Below are 15082 nucleotides of genomic sequence, written 5' to 3' on the forward strand. Positions count from 1 at the left end.
CCCTAACTACTAACATTAAATTTTTAAAAAGCTACACATATTAACCATTGGATGAAGGTCAACCATGCAGTGAAACGTCTGTATTGGCTATTCCTAGATTATTTCCAAATACAGATAATAAAGGTCTCTTTATTATAAAAGGATAATAATGAACAAATGCTGCATCTTTCTTAATGAAGCTGCATCAGACACAATGATGCTTTATCTTTGCAGTCCTGTCCCTTCCTTAAAAAAAGAAAGACAAATACTATACACTAACAAAAATCTTTTCTGCACTCATGACTTGCCCCTCAATTCAAGGATGCTGTTTTAGGTCCATACAACGTGACTGGTACAAGGAACTTTCTCAGAAAACTTGATATTTCACATTTGAACACAGCATTGTTTATTTTCAGACTATGCTATGTGAACCATAGTGTATATATGACAAATGACCCTTAAGCAGATGAATAGCGAAAAAAGAAGCTTCATTTTTCTTTTCGCTCTATACTTTCTGTCACGCGTTCTGTTCCATAGAAAGTTGCTTTACACCAAATGGGGCTGTTTGTCTACCAAGCTCATTTCTACCTATGCTTAATAACACTTGTGCCTCAGCTACCACAGAAAAATTAACCTTCCTGGCCACTGAAGTTTTACTGCTTTTAGTTTTTAGGCTCAAGTAGGAATAGCCGTTGTGTGTTCCACAAGACTGCAGTTCTCACTGGTAATCTGAGGACCCAGATTGTTGGGGGCAATAGGCTGACTTTGTAAAAATGCCGCTGGGGGGGGGGCAAAAGCCCTAATAAGCAGGCATATACATAGAATGAAGGCTATTGCTAAGCACATTGATTTGTGCTTCTTAGATTGTAAGCCGCCCTGAGTCTTCGGAGAAGGGCGGGATATAAATGGGATTAAAATAAATAAATAAATAAAATTTAGGCTGACGCCTACTGCTTCAGTGACTCCATCCAGCCACTTCATTCTCTGCAAGAGAGGACCTGTTCTGTTGACAGCACCAATAGAAACCAGTGTCCTTGCTCTTCTGAGAGGGCAGATTCTTTGCTAGCCTTGTTTAGGAAGCTCATCAAGGGTACCATAAAGAACCTGGCAAAGATCCCAGTTTTAATCTTAGTTGGTGGCGGGCAGAGGGTATATTCTATGGAAGGAGACCCCAAGATTAATTGCAGCTCCTTTAAAGATATGAGACCTAAGAATCTTTCTGAATTGGATGTTGTTGAGTAAAATTGTTCTGAATTATTTGTGGACCCTGGGAATCTTGTCTTAAATAAGAATAGAAACTGTTACTGAAGACAAAAGAAATCCATTTGGGGAGCTGAAAAATATCTATTTAAAGACTGAAGATTAGCCCCTGTTTGAGAAAGGGTGCTTGCCTGATGAATTTTAATCCTTCTCTGTTTTGTTTTTAAAATTTCCTTCCCTGTCAGTTTGCTGTTTCCTTCTCCTCATTTCTTCCTTCCCCCCCCCTGCTTTTTTTATTTACTTCCCAGGGCAGATGCCCCTTGCTTTTCCCCACTCTCCCTTATCCCTATTTCTTTGAGTTCCTGATGGAAGAAGGGAGGGGAATCTCTGTTTGTATGCATATTGTAAAGTCAATTAATTTATAAATGGAAAACTTTATAACAATTAATTTTAATACATAGTTATTAATTTAATTTTTTTTAGCATCCTGACCCTATATTCTGAATTTGCCAAATATATCAATATAGAATTCATATATGCACAAACAAGCGTGACAATTTATTGGGGAGGGGGATTATATTGCACTGAAATGAAGCTGGCAAGTCTAAATGGATTGTGGTGAAGCACAAAATTTTTGCCTGTGTTTATCTCCCCATCTCACTCCCAGCCCCTGATCATCTTTCTTTCAATAAATATAGCAGAAATTGTTGGGGTTTAATCCAACAGGATGTTTATATTTCCAGCATTAAATTGCATATATTCCTGACGTGGTGTATTTATTATATTTTTAAAAACAGAATTCATATTTACCTGTCAGTTCCCTTTTTATATTAGGAAGGTTAGCAGGACAGGAATTGCTTATGTTAATTCCTGGAGGAGGCAAACCTTGATTCCCATACAAGTCCACTAGATTGCCAGAGACAGGTAACTGGAAAGGATAAGCGATGAGATGTTATCTCCTGTGTTTCCTACAAAAACCCTTGATAATTTTAAGTTTGAAGTTTGGAGCAAAGACCACCAACATTTCTGTATTGTTGCTTCCCTGTCAATATAGCTCCACCAGAAATGAAGGTTATATCTTGTTGCAGATGTCTGAGATATACTTCAGAGAATGCAACCAATATATAGGATCTGGCACTCAGACAAATCAGCCATTAACAGGCACACAGACATAAACTTCTACATGCCATTCAAAACAGACAATTAAAAAGCCGAAAAGGAAACAGAAAGACCAAAACATCTCCCCACCAGCAATCAACACCATATGTGCAGAGATTCACACCAAGATTAATATTAGACCAACAATCAAAAAGCAAACAATACCCAACCAAGGAACTTTGAAACAAGCTAACAGTAAACAACAGCCCAATCAAGAAACCACCACCAGTGGTTAGATTTAGATGCAAATCTAAAAAAAAATCAATGGAGTTTATCCTTTGGTAAATATAGTTAAGAACATTTAGTGAAAGGTACCACAAATAGTTTTTAAGATAACACTATAACGCTTGTGGTGAAAATCTGAATGCTCTACTTAAAAGATAAACCACAAGGATGAACAAACTAGTCCTGAAGATGTGTGCGCTCTTATCCAGTCAAAGCAGAACAAACATGTATCATGTGTGACCTTTACATAAAGTTCCATTGCAATAATTTATAGCATCTAATTTATTACATTTCATAAAAATGAGATTTTCTGTGACTGCTGTATCTCAATAGCAAATGAGCACAGCTACCACTGTTACAGACTGGGCCTTGTCTTTGCTACTGTACAATAGCATCCTTATTAACTCTGTAGAACTATTCATGGGCTCCAAGAAGACATCTTTTTTTATTGGGATTTTGCTTAACTTCTGCTTTAGAGGGCCTAGTATCTGACTAGACCAAGAATTCTAAAGAATTTGTACTAGGCACTAGTATTACCAGAGTAAAATTACTGTATTTCAATATGATATCTGCCAACATAATTTGTGGATTTTGGTTATGGATTTCAAGTGGATAAATGTACTACAATTGTGTCTCATTAATTTTTATATGTAGGGCAATCTTCCAAATTAACAGACAACCTATAGGATATGTCCTGGTGTAGACTTCAGTAAGAAACTTCAAGAAATACCAAGGAACTACACTGTAGCTGTCTAATAAGATTCTGTCCTCCAAAAATCATGATATGATTTATCCAAGTACACTTTCTATGCTCTGTTCTTCAGAATTCTGGAGTAATGGTAACCAACCTGATTTGGACTTTGGATAACAGAGGAGTTGAATCATAGATTTTAATCAGAGATTTTTGATGAAGACAAACTTATTCTTTTAGCTCAGGTAAACCAATGCACACACACATACACACAATAATGTGCAATGATTCAACTAGATGATTTGATTGGAAAGAAATTAAATTGATACTTTGGAGATGAATCTTCAAGTAAATTGAGACATCAAGCTGAATAAATTTCTTTCATATCCCAAGAAATTCAAAAGGACTTGGAAATAAAGTAGTTTCAAGCTCTTTCCTTCCAAACATGGACAACACAGCACAATCAGCTTTCTGATATGGACATGAATAACCATCTGGTGATTTCTGCAAAGCATGCCTTTCAGACCATGTGAAGCACTTTACTATTTTGGTCTCAGTGGGGAAAACTGTTTGTAGAGAAAAAAAAGACTCAGATTTATTGAGGTAGCCTTCTTTTCCCCTTGTTGTCTTACTTTGTATTGAGTGTATCTTTTTCAGTGCATGAGTAATTACAGTCACAGTATATGATTTCTGAGAGTATTAAAAATTAGTCACAAATACCATGTACTCTGTCATTCTTTCAAAAAGGCTTATGTTGGCCACCAGCTTTGTCAACAAATCTCTCAGCTCAAAAATCCAGTTCCAGATGAAGGTTGACATTTTGATTATTTAAATAAGAGATGACTTTTTAAAAGGATTTTGAAAGGTAGAATCAGATTCTTTGTGTATTAATTCAGCACAATTTCATGGTCATGGACCCATAGAGACTGGTCTAATTTTCATCATTGCCTTTAATAGGTGAATGTGAAATAATATTATAGAGAGACCCTGAAGTTAGCCACCTTATGTTCTGGGGGATTATGGTATACTGGCTATTTTTATACCATCTTATCAAAATATGAAGGTACAGGTATATAGACACAATTTACTGCTTATTGTATTTTTCCTCAAACAAATCAGATGTCAACGCTGCTAACATCGAATGTTATTGCTTGACAAGAGATGAAGAAGTAGCCATTTCATATGTTAAACTTGTGTATTGCTTTAAGAGATTGGGTTTAAGGTTGGGAGGGGGAAGAGGAGGATTGTACCTTCAAGGCCATATGAATTTACAGAAGATAAGATCTTGGCAGGTTTTCTAACGGAAGGGAACAAATAATTTCAGACAGAGGGGTACAGTTTACAGCAAAAGTTTGGAGAAACTTTCTTAAATTAATTGGATCATCTCAAGGCCTATCAACTGCTTTTCACCCGGCTACTAACGGAGCCGCAGAATCTGCCAATAAAATGGTGGAACAATACCTTAGATGCTACATCTCTTACCAACAAACAAACTGGACCGACCTCTTCCATTTTGCAGAGGTGGCTTACAATAATTCAGTACATAGCAGCACCGGCTACACTCCTTTCTGTGTAGCCACAGGGAAAGAATTCAACCCCATACCTGAATACCCTCAATTACCCTCCGCTTCCCAGACTCTTGATCATTGGGTGAGGGGTTGAAGAAGTTTTGAAAAATACAAAGGTGGCCTTAAAAAAGACTTTTGAGACCTACAAAAAGCAAGCTGAAAAAAGAGAGCTTCCCAAAGAACATTCCAAGTTGGGGAAAAGGTCTATTTGTCGACCAAATACTTACGCCTTAAACTACCCAATAAGAAACTGGGACTGAAATTCTTGGGGCCTTTCCCCATTGTGAAAATCATCAACCTGGTCACAATAAAATTGAAACTACCCAGACCTTTGGGGAAAATTCACCCGGTGTTCCATTGTAGCTTGCTGAAAACTTTTCGAACCTCCACTTTAAGACCTCCCCCTAAGAAAACACATGGACCCCTCGTGGTAACAGGTCAGACCCATTATGAAGTGAAACGTATTCTTGACTCTAGAATCTTTAAGGGAAAATTGCAATACCTAGTACAATGGAAGAGATACCCATTGTCTGAAGCCATGTGGGTGAAATCTACTGATGTGAAAGCTGACAGACTTATCAAAAGGTTTTATGAGAAACACCCCAACAAACCAAAAGCCAGTTCCTAAGTTGTGTTTTGTTTACATTACAGGATCTGTCCTTTTTGTAAGGGGGGCCGGATGTCAACGCTGCTAACATCAAATGTTATTGCTTGACAAGAGATGAAGAAGTAGCCATTTCATATGTTAAATTTGTTTATTGCTTTAAGAGATTGAGTTTAAAGTTGGGAGGGGGGAAGAGGAGGATTGTTCCTCAAGGCCATCTGAAATTAACGAAGATAAGAGCTTGGCGGGTTTTCTAACAGAAGGAAAACTGATTCTTTAAATTAATTGGAGAATATGATTAATGACAAAATTAGAAAGGTGGAGAATTCTGTTTTAATATATTGTGAAAGGGGCAGAGACTTCAGATTCCAGCTTCCTTCGAGCAAGCATTTGCCGGTGTATTAGGTTAATAAAGGACTTTTAAGGTAAACAATGCCTCAGAGTCACTTGAAAAGCCCATACATCGGAAACTTGACATCATGTTGATTTTGAATCTCAAATTTCCAATTTGAATCGAATCAAGTCTCAAGCTGCATCTTGGGTTCTATATCCCTAAAAATATTTATCTGTACATATTTATATACTTTGGCCACCTAATGAGAAAGAAGGACTCACTGGAGAAGAGTTTAATGCTGGGAAAGATTGAGGGCAAGAGAAGAAGGGGACGACAGAGAATGAGGTGGTTGGATGGAGTCATTGAAGCAGTAGGTGTGAGCTTAAATGGACTCCAGAAGATGGTAGAGGACAGGAAGGCCTGGAGGAACGTTGTCCATGAGGTCATGATGGGTCGGACACAACTTCACAACTAACAACAAATTTATGTTCCTTTGTCAAATTATTGATGATAGATGGCATTAATAAGGAAGGTAATTTCTTTATATATGCTAGAGTAGAATGAAGAAAAAATCTAAATGGCCATTTGAAAAAAGGAAAAATTAAAATTTTGAACAGTCCAATAATGGCCTTTGAAATAACAGAAGCAATTAATAGGGCTAAGACAGATAAAGCACCAGGACCTGATGGTTTATTGAATGGATTCTGTAAAGCTTTTGAAGAGCAATTACTTCTCCTGGTGAAGGTGTCAACTGTACAATGAGCCTAGCTGCTGCCAACTTTCTCTTCATTCTAGGTTGTCACATAGAATGAAGGGAGGGGTGCTTGCCCAGGTACTTCACTGGTCAAAATAATCTTCTGTCCCATGGGAACCAAGGTAATCTACTACTCCTGCAATCAGGGACTAGGCTTGTATAAGAAAGCCCGCCAAATGAATTTATTGGGAAATGTAGTGATGGCATAGTTTTGTGGGTGGGACATTATACTTTGTAACTGGGAAATTTTTAGTGAGAATTTCAAACTTGGTTTCACTTTTGATTGTGCCAATACTTTGTAACTAATAAGCATGTACTTTGAGGAATTTTCAAGCCTCAGAGTTCTGCTTTAATTGACTCTGTCTGTTGGAACCATGACAGAAGGATTTAATAAACTCTATTCCACAAGGAAACTATATGCCTACATGTTGCTACATGCTACATGTCTTTAATGTCTAAGGAAGGCCTGGACTTCTGTGAAGAATTATAGACTAATTTTTCTTCTTAACAATGACTATGAATTGTTTACATCCATTTTAGTTGAAAGATTTAATTTTTTTTTACAAAATTATATACATGAAGACCAGTGTGGTTTTCTAACCAGAAGACAATTAAAAGACAATGTGAGAGTAATTGGATATAATTGAACATTTGTAAGAATGTAGTGACAAATAGTTTCACTAATCTTCTTAGATGCAGAAAAAAACTTTTGATAATTTGAGTTGAGACTTTATGTTTAAAAGTAGTCTAAAAGATGGATTTTGGACAGCGCTTTCTATAGGGACTGAAGTTCATTTATACATTCCAGAAAGAACAGGTTATGGGGAATGGAGATTTGATAAAATCATGTGAAATCCAGAAAGGAACAAGACAGGAGAATCTTTTATCCCCTTTATTATTTATCCTGGTGCTGGAACTGTTAGACAAGATGACAGAGTAAAACGATTACAAATTAAAGCACATAAGTATAAGTGCTTTTGCTGATGACTTGGTTTTGATTTTGCAAGATACGCTAGAGCAGACATGTCAAATTTGCGACATCACATGACATCGCGCGATGTATTGGAGCTTTTTGCTCATTGCCGACAATGGGGAGGGCGCGGTTTCCTGGTGACACGTCCGGCCCTCAGGCCGGCAGTTTAACACCCCTGCTCTAGAGAATATTGAGTATGTTATGAGGAAGATTAAAATATTTGGAGAAAATCATGGGTTTAAAAATAAATAAATTAAAGATGACAATACTAAGAATATGAATGAGGAAAAGAGTAGGAAATTGGAACTTTAAAAAGATTTAAAGCTAAAATATTTGGGGGTGAATCTCACTAATGAAAATTCTAAGTTATATAAAAATAATCATGGTAAAATATGAAAGGAGATAAAGTTGGACTTATATAGATGGTAAAACTAGATTTGTCATTAATCAGAAGAATTGCAGTGCAGAATGTTATTTCTTTTCCAGACTATACTGGATATTGAGCAAAGATTCTTCTTTTAAACAGTGGCAGAAAGATATATCCAAATTTATTTGGCAAAAAGAAAAATAAGAATTAAATATAAGTTCCTACAAGTTTTAGAAATGCAACAAAAATCCAGGTATATTCTAAAATATGTGGTGGTCTTGTAAGCATGTAAAATTATATTGGAAAAATATAAAATTAACAATGCAGAAAATACTAAAAATACAAATATTAATGAAACCTGAAGCTTTTCTTCTAGGTATTATGCATAAATCAAGAGAAAAACAATTTGGGAAGTGTTTTCTTAACATGGTGATTGCTATGAGGACTGGACATGCTAAGCGTTGAAAGGAAAAGGGGATGCCGACCATCGAAGAATTTTAAAATTGAATTAGCAGAGATGGCAAAATTAACTGCCCTGATTAGAGAAAATGGATTAGACAAGCTTACAAGAGACTGGAATCCATTTGTGGATTTTCTATGCGTTAAATACAATGACAGATGGTTAACAGAGGAATTTGAAGATTAGTTTTAACTTTGGGATAACTTGTAGATTATCATGTTTTATATAGAGACATATATAAAGACACCAGCGGCTCCCAACTGTTTCTTTACCCCGCACCCGTAGAACGCTTCTGATATATTCTCGCACCCCTTACAAAAGTTCGAAATAATGGCAACGAATTATGCATATACATTATAATTTTGAAAACCCAAGTTTTCGCACCCCCTGGAATATCGTCTCGTACCCCTACGGAGTGCGAGCACCCCTGGTTGGGAACCTCTGACAAACACAAACACACAAAAACACACACAAATAGATATGTGTATGTGTGTCTATACACTGTATATGTATATGCATACATATGTATACGTATATGTAAACAGATGTTAGGTTGATTCAATTATTAGATAAATAGATTTCCACAAGAAGAATGGTTGTTTATGTAATATAGTGTTTTTGTTAAATATAGATGGAAAAGTTTATAACTATTGTAGACCCATTATGTAAGAGGAGGGGAATATATTAGATTTTTGATGTATCTATTGGCATTCAGCTGAGGTGGATTTTTCCCCCTTATGTTTAATGTTAAATGTATTTGATGTGGGGGGTTGTACACATTGGTTTTTTGTTGTTATTAGGGTTGGATATTTGTTAGTCTTTTTTCTTTTTCTTTCTTTTCTTTGTTTTGCATTTTATCTTTGCTGATAAATGAACAAATAGAAACGTTTTAATGAAAACATGGTGAGAACTAAAAAGATATAACAGAAAACAAAATACCGTATTTGCAATTTGTAGAGCAGGATCCATCAAACCAAAGATTTCTTCATTATAACTTGATTCCAAACTGATTATGTCGTCAATTACATCATCCATCTGTAACAAAAGATAAGGAGTATCAGAAATCTGTATTAGGGAAAAATATGTTCATACGCATCAAGCACTGAGAAAGGAAAGACCTCCTGGATATACAGGTAGTCCTCGACTTACAACCATTCATTTAGTGACCATTCAATTACAATGGAATTGAAAAAAGTGACTATGACCCCTTTTCACACTCACGGCCATTGCAGCATCCCCATAGTCACGTGATCAAATTTCAGGCCCTTGGCAACTGCACGTATTTAAGAGTTACAGTGCCCTGGGGCCATGTAATCACCTTTTGCGACTGCTTAACAAACACAGTCAATGGGGAAGCCATATTTTCCTTTAACAACTATGTTACTAACTTAACAACTGTGGTGATTCATTTAACATCTGTGGCAAGAAAGGGGGCAAAAGCCACTGACTTGGTTAGTGACGCACATTTTAGTCTCCATTGTAGTTGAGGAACAGTGTTATGAGGTACACCTCTACTGATTCCCAGCTATTAATCATCTTATTTCTAATGTTGTTATATTGTTTCAGTTCTGTTTCTAAAATAATCTTAGCTACCCAGAGTCCTGTATTTGCTTTGGGCAATTATATAAGTTCAATAAATAAAAATATTCCAATTCATTTATTTAGGAGCTGGGGGACCGATCCTCTAAACCAGGGGTCAGCAACCTGAAACAGTGAAAGAGCCACTCGGAACCGGTTCCCTCACAAAATGAAAACCTGGGAGCCACAAAAATATGTGCGCACGCGCATACATGCACGCATGCGCAGAACAGGTTTTGACTGAAGAGTGGAGACAAGGCGAGATATGCACCTACCCTGCATATTTGAATTGATTGATTGAACTTTTTTAGTCCCACTTTTTTTTTTTTTGACTGTACATGGCAGAGGACTGGGAGCCGCAGGGGACGGCTGAAAGAGCCGCATGCGGCTCCGGAGCCGCGGGTTGCAGACCTGTGCTCTAAACCTTCTTTGATCACTCCCATTTTTTTAATCTTAAAAAAGCTATTTCCTATTTCAGGATTACATGAGCCCTATTGTAAACTGATTAAGTTAAGACTGGCTACAGACTTGTTGTGCATCATAATATGTTAAGGGAAGATCAGTGAGAAAAGAAGCTTCAGCTTCAGAGAAGGGCGGTATACAAATTTAATAAAAGTAAAGTAAAAAAAAGTAAATATATCTGCTATTTTATACCTGGATTAACTAGTTACACATACTCAAATCAGCCATACAGATGAGGAAGCAAGGAAACAAAATTCATTATAGAGAAGTTTAATTTAAATTTAATTTAATTTAAATTTAAAACAAAACTTGATCAACAGTGTCCTAAAAGGGCAGCAGCTTCCCAGTTTAAACATTATTGAAATGACTGATTAAAAACAAGATTTTTTTAAAAAAAAATTAATTAGGGAGATGCCTGAGACCTAGAAATGTTTTTGACAGTGATGTAGCCACTCTGAATTTCTTGTCTACACTTTCAGCTATCCCATCACATTGTAGGTTTACAGTTGTATTTAAGTTGTGGGTGCTCTTTCACTGGAGGCTTTTAAGAAGAGACTGGACAGCCATTTGTCTGAAATGGTGCAGGGTCTCCTGCTCGAGCAGGGGGTTGGACTAGATGACCTCCAAGGTCCTTTCCAACTCTGTTATTCTAAGTAATATGAACCCAGTAGAAACCCAGAGGTGAAATCCCCCAAAGTAGTGCATTATAGTGTAAGACAGCTTGAAAGATATATAAATATTTCCTATCCTTGGTGTTGGCAATTGCTCATATCTTGAAAGCCGATAAACAAGCAATTAGTTCAAATATTACATGATTGTATGCCTTTGTTATACAAAACTTCTTAAATAACACCCAGGGGGAGGGCCTTCTCAGTGGGTGCACCTGCCCTCTGGAACCAGCTGCCCGTGGAGCTTAGGACTGCCCCCGACCTCCGTTCATTCTGCCGGGACCTGAAGACCTGGCTCTTCGAGCTCTCTGGCCCAGGCTGAGAATTTTAATTTTAATTTTAATTTTAATTGTTGTTTTTTTTACTTTTTCAGGGACTGTTGTAATTATTTTTAATTGTTTTTAACTTTTGTATTTCTTGTTTTAATACCCTGTAAACCGCCCGGAGTCCTTCGGGAAATAAATCCAATAAAATAAAATAAAAATAAATAAATAACTTCAGATATATTTTCTCAGAGAACATTTTTAATATTTAGAGTTTTCTCACTATACTCTTCCCAGAAATACCAATGCCAATATTCCTTAAATTGCAAACTATAACAGCTAGATTGTAGTATGGATAGAAACGCTTATTTTCTTATTGAGTAGTCTGAAGATTTTGTTGCTCGAAAGGAATTATATTAGGGATTTGAATAATTTGGCATTCCTGTAAAGCCAATTATTTTTGGCTATTCAAAAAATGCAGTTGCATGTTTTATTGACAGAACACAAATGTATTTAACAATTAGAAGAGATCTCCGTGGATAAGTAATCCGATCAGATCAAAGACCATTGAGTTACTGGAATTTATTTCCTAGTGAAATACTACAAAATTCAAGCCAGAGTCAAAATTCTACCACTGTTTGTAAGTTCTAACTGTTCTGAATTTTATCGCTATTTCATGCACAATATTTGTTAACTGGATGAAAGCATACCCAAGTATGCCATATGAAATGCCTGGCTGATCCACTACCATTTTGACCAGGTACATATCTGTAGGATACATGTATTTCCAAATGTATAATTATTAGAATGTTTTCTAACTGTATTTTAAATAACTTAGCAAAATTAATAATATGAAATAGGCTTGGAGATCTTAAGAAATCACATGAAGATTCTATCAGTCAATATGCAAGCATACATACCTGCATACATGACACTCGAGAATGTGTATTCAGAGACTGGCATTCATTTTCAGCTCTGTTGCTTTGTTCTTCAAATTTATAAAAGCCCTGCAAACATGAAAAAGAGAACATAAGAACAAAAAGATCAGAATGGGATATAGTGCAACACCAGGATAATATAACACCAGGATAAATAAAATAAAATAAAATATTATTTAACTAATATTTAAATAACAAAAAGGTCTTTAGAACAGAAAGTTAATCCTGTCACAATCAAATAAATTAATCAGATTTTAATAATCTGATTAAAATCCTAGAAAGATCCATGCAAACTAGCCTTTTTGGTCCCACAGTGGTCAACCAGATGATTCTGGAAGATTATTTATTAGTCTGTGAAACCAGGTAGTCCTCACAACTTGTTCCCCAATAGTTTTCACTAGTATGGAGTTCCATACCCTGAAAGATCTGTTGTCCATTCACAGTTTAATCCTTACTAAATCCAACTGCATTACAAGCCAAGGGCACATCCTGTAGTGAAGAATTATGCATATTCATGTTTATTTGTTCCTATGGCACAGAATCTCCTGCTAATGCATTTTTTCCCATTTTTAATGCACACTGATGCTTCAATTGTCCTTACACAAACAGTTGTTCAAGAATTCTTCTGATGGAGGTAGGTCACTTGAGACAGCAGGGAACATCTTGGGGTTAATTTGACTACACATAAATTTGACTGGCAAAGACAGCTATTTTGAAGATATCAATGTTGCCTGAGCTGCAAAAGTTTGCCTACCTGTGCTAAATGGCTTTCACGACTAGAAATTTATCTAAGATGGTTCCTTTATTGTTTACTGAAAGTTTCATTGATAATAACTTTAGAACAGGGGTCCCCAACCCCCTGGGCTGCAACCCACTACCGGGCCTTGAGCCTTTTGGAACCAGGCAAGCATAAATGAATTCCTACTTGTGCGAACAGCGGATAAGTGTGTGTGCGTGAGCTCCTTTTGCATGAGCGGCAGGCATATGCACCTGCTACTCACACAGAACCACACCCTTTCCCCCCACACCAGTCTGCAAAGCTGAAAAGATTGGGGAACCCTGCTTTAGAATACATTTTACAGCTAAATTAAGAAATAAAATAGTTGCTGGAATTTTGTTTTACACTGTATCTAACAACAGCCCCAAGGCTTCTGTACATGCAGAGATGGAAGGACACACAGATATCCACAATGGAAGAATGGCAGCTGAAGTTAATGGAATTGGCAGACATGGCTTCAATTAAAGAAAAGACCATATCTAGCTTTGTTTCTACTTGGAAGCCAATTTTTTTTATTGAAACTGAAAAAAATTATGAGATTTTAGTTTTAGGCTTTGATGATTAGATATGTTTATGATGATAGAACTATTGTTTTTATGGCATATTCTAGTTCAAAGGGTCATTGATTTACGTTTTTATCTGTATCAAAAAAGTCAAAAGTTCCATTTTTATAGCTTTTTTCTGTTGTTGTTGCTTGCATTCCCTATTTTTTTGTTTTCTCTTTTGCTCTTAATTCCTTTTCTTTGCTTTTTTGTATTTCATACTTTTTAAAACTTTAATAAAGCTTTAAAACTAAAAAGAAGTGAGTGTGTGCAAGTTTCTCTCTCTCTCTTTGTGTGTGTGTGTGTGTGTGTGTGTGTGTGTGTGTGTGTGTGTGTGTGAACAACAGAAAGAGAGAGAGAAAATATCAATTTGGTGGGGTGGCTAAGGTGCTGGACTAGAACCAGTCATATCATATACTGATGGAAAATATTTTCAATTTCATATAGATTGGAATCACCTGTGGATGTCTACATGTAGTTAAATAAGAATTTTCAGAAATCACAAAGGGTATGGATCATAAGGATGGACGGAAGTTTGCTTAACAGTTAATTGGTTGTGGTCAACAAGCAATGAAAAATTCAACTAAAATCAAGTTAGTGTGCAAGAGTTCTGAAAAGTTAAATTCTATGAAAAGATTTATGTGGGAACCTGCAAAATAGCCACCACTCTGGTATAATTCTTGATTTGCATACATATAAGTGAAATCTAGGAGTATCTATATTTCAGATAGGGAGAGAATTCCTACAGTTGCTCTTACGAAGTAGTTCATGCTTTTCATTTAGACATATTAATATTTATAGTTTCTATTTCTTTCTCTTTAGAGAAGTTGGATGAGTATCCCAGAGAGCTATTCCTGACTAAACATAAGAGGACTATGAAGACTGTGAGACCAATCAAGCATTTTCACTACCTGAAGGAAAACAGACTGCACAGGAAACGTAGCTTTTAAAACATCAAAGGCCAAAGACAAGATTTGCTCTTACCTCTTTTTCACAGTTGGAGTTCAATGTAAGCATGGCCATAGGGCTGTTGGGTGCACTGCTTCCAGTGCCCGGTGGCATAACGTGGTCAACGGGCTGATTTGGGCAAGGTAAGCTTAATGCCTGATTGTTGTGCTTGTTTGCTAACGTAGTTGAGAGGTATTGTTTGACCTGTTGCCGTTGAGCTTGTTGGATGTGATACTTGGTGGGGTTTTCCAAGTGAGTCTGCACCTGTGGACACAGAAGGAAAAGATGCAGCTTCTCATCAGTGTTTGGGAATCAGAACTGCTATGAATATTGTGTCCATAGAGATTTACCCATCAGTTTTCTACATGAAAACAAAGCTATGTGTGAAAGGAAAAGATGTATATTAATGTAAATGCATTGTTTAAATGACAGGAATTATTATATATGTATTTATATACCAGACAGAACCCTGCAGATCAATACTTTAAAATATCCATAATTTATAAAACTGAAATAATAAACAAATAACCAAAACAGGTATAAAATATACATTTTCTCAATAAAATCTGTTGATACACATACACTTAATAAA

The 15082-nt window shown here is 36.3% G+C and overlaps 1 protein-coding gene across 4 annotated transcripts in view; it reads right to left on the minus strand.

Annotated features, from left to right (window-relative positions):
* Positions 1 to 15082, minus strand: part of MITF (melanocyte inducing transcription factor) — a 183423-nt gene that overhangs the window by 11958 nt on the left and 156383 nt on the right. For all 4 annotated transcript variants that reach the window (XM_081321967.1, XM_081321968.1, XM_081321966.1 and 1 more), the window contains exons 3-6: positions 14527 to 14754; positions 12205 to 12291; positions 9253 to 9348; positions 1990 to 2107 (exon numbers count right to left, since the gene is read on the minus strand). In XM_081321967.1, the coding sequence (XP_081178093.1) occupies positions 1990 to 2107; positions 9253 to 9348; positions 12205 to 12291; positions 14527 to 14754 (529 nt within the window). The remainder of the gene's footprint in view (positions 1 to 1989; positions 2108 to 9252; positions 9349 to 12204; positions 12292 to 14526; positions 14755 to 15082) is intronic.

Source organism: Vipera berus (genome assembly GCF_964194415.1).
Source record: "Vipera berus genome assembly, chromosome: 2".
NCBI lineage: Eukaryota > Metazoa > Chordata > Lepidosauria > Squamata > Viperidae > Vipera > Vipera berus.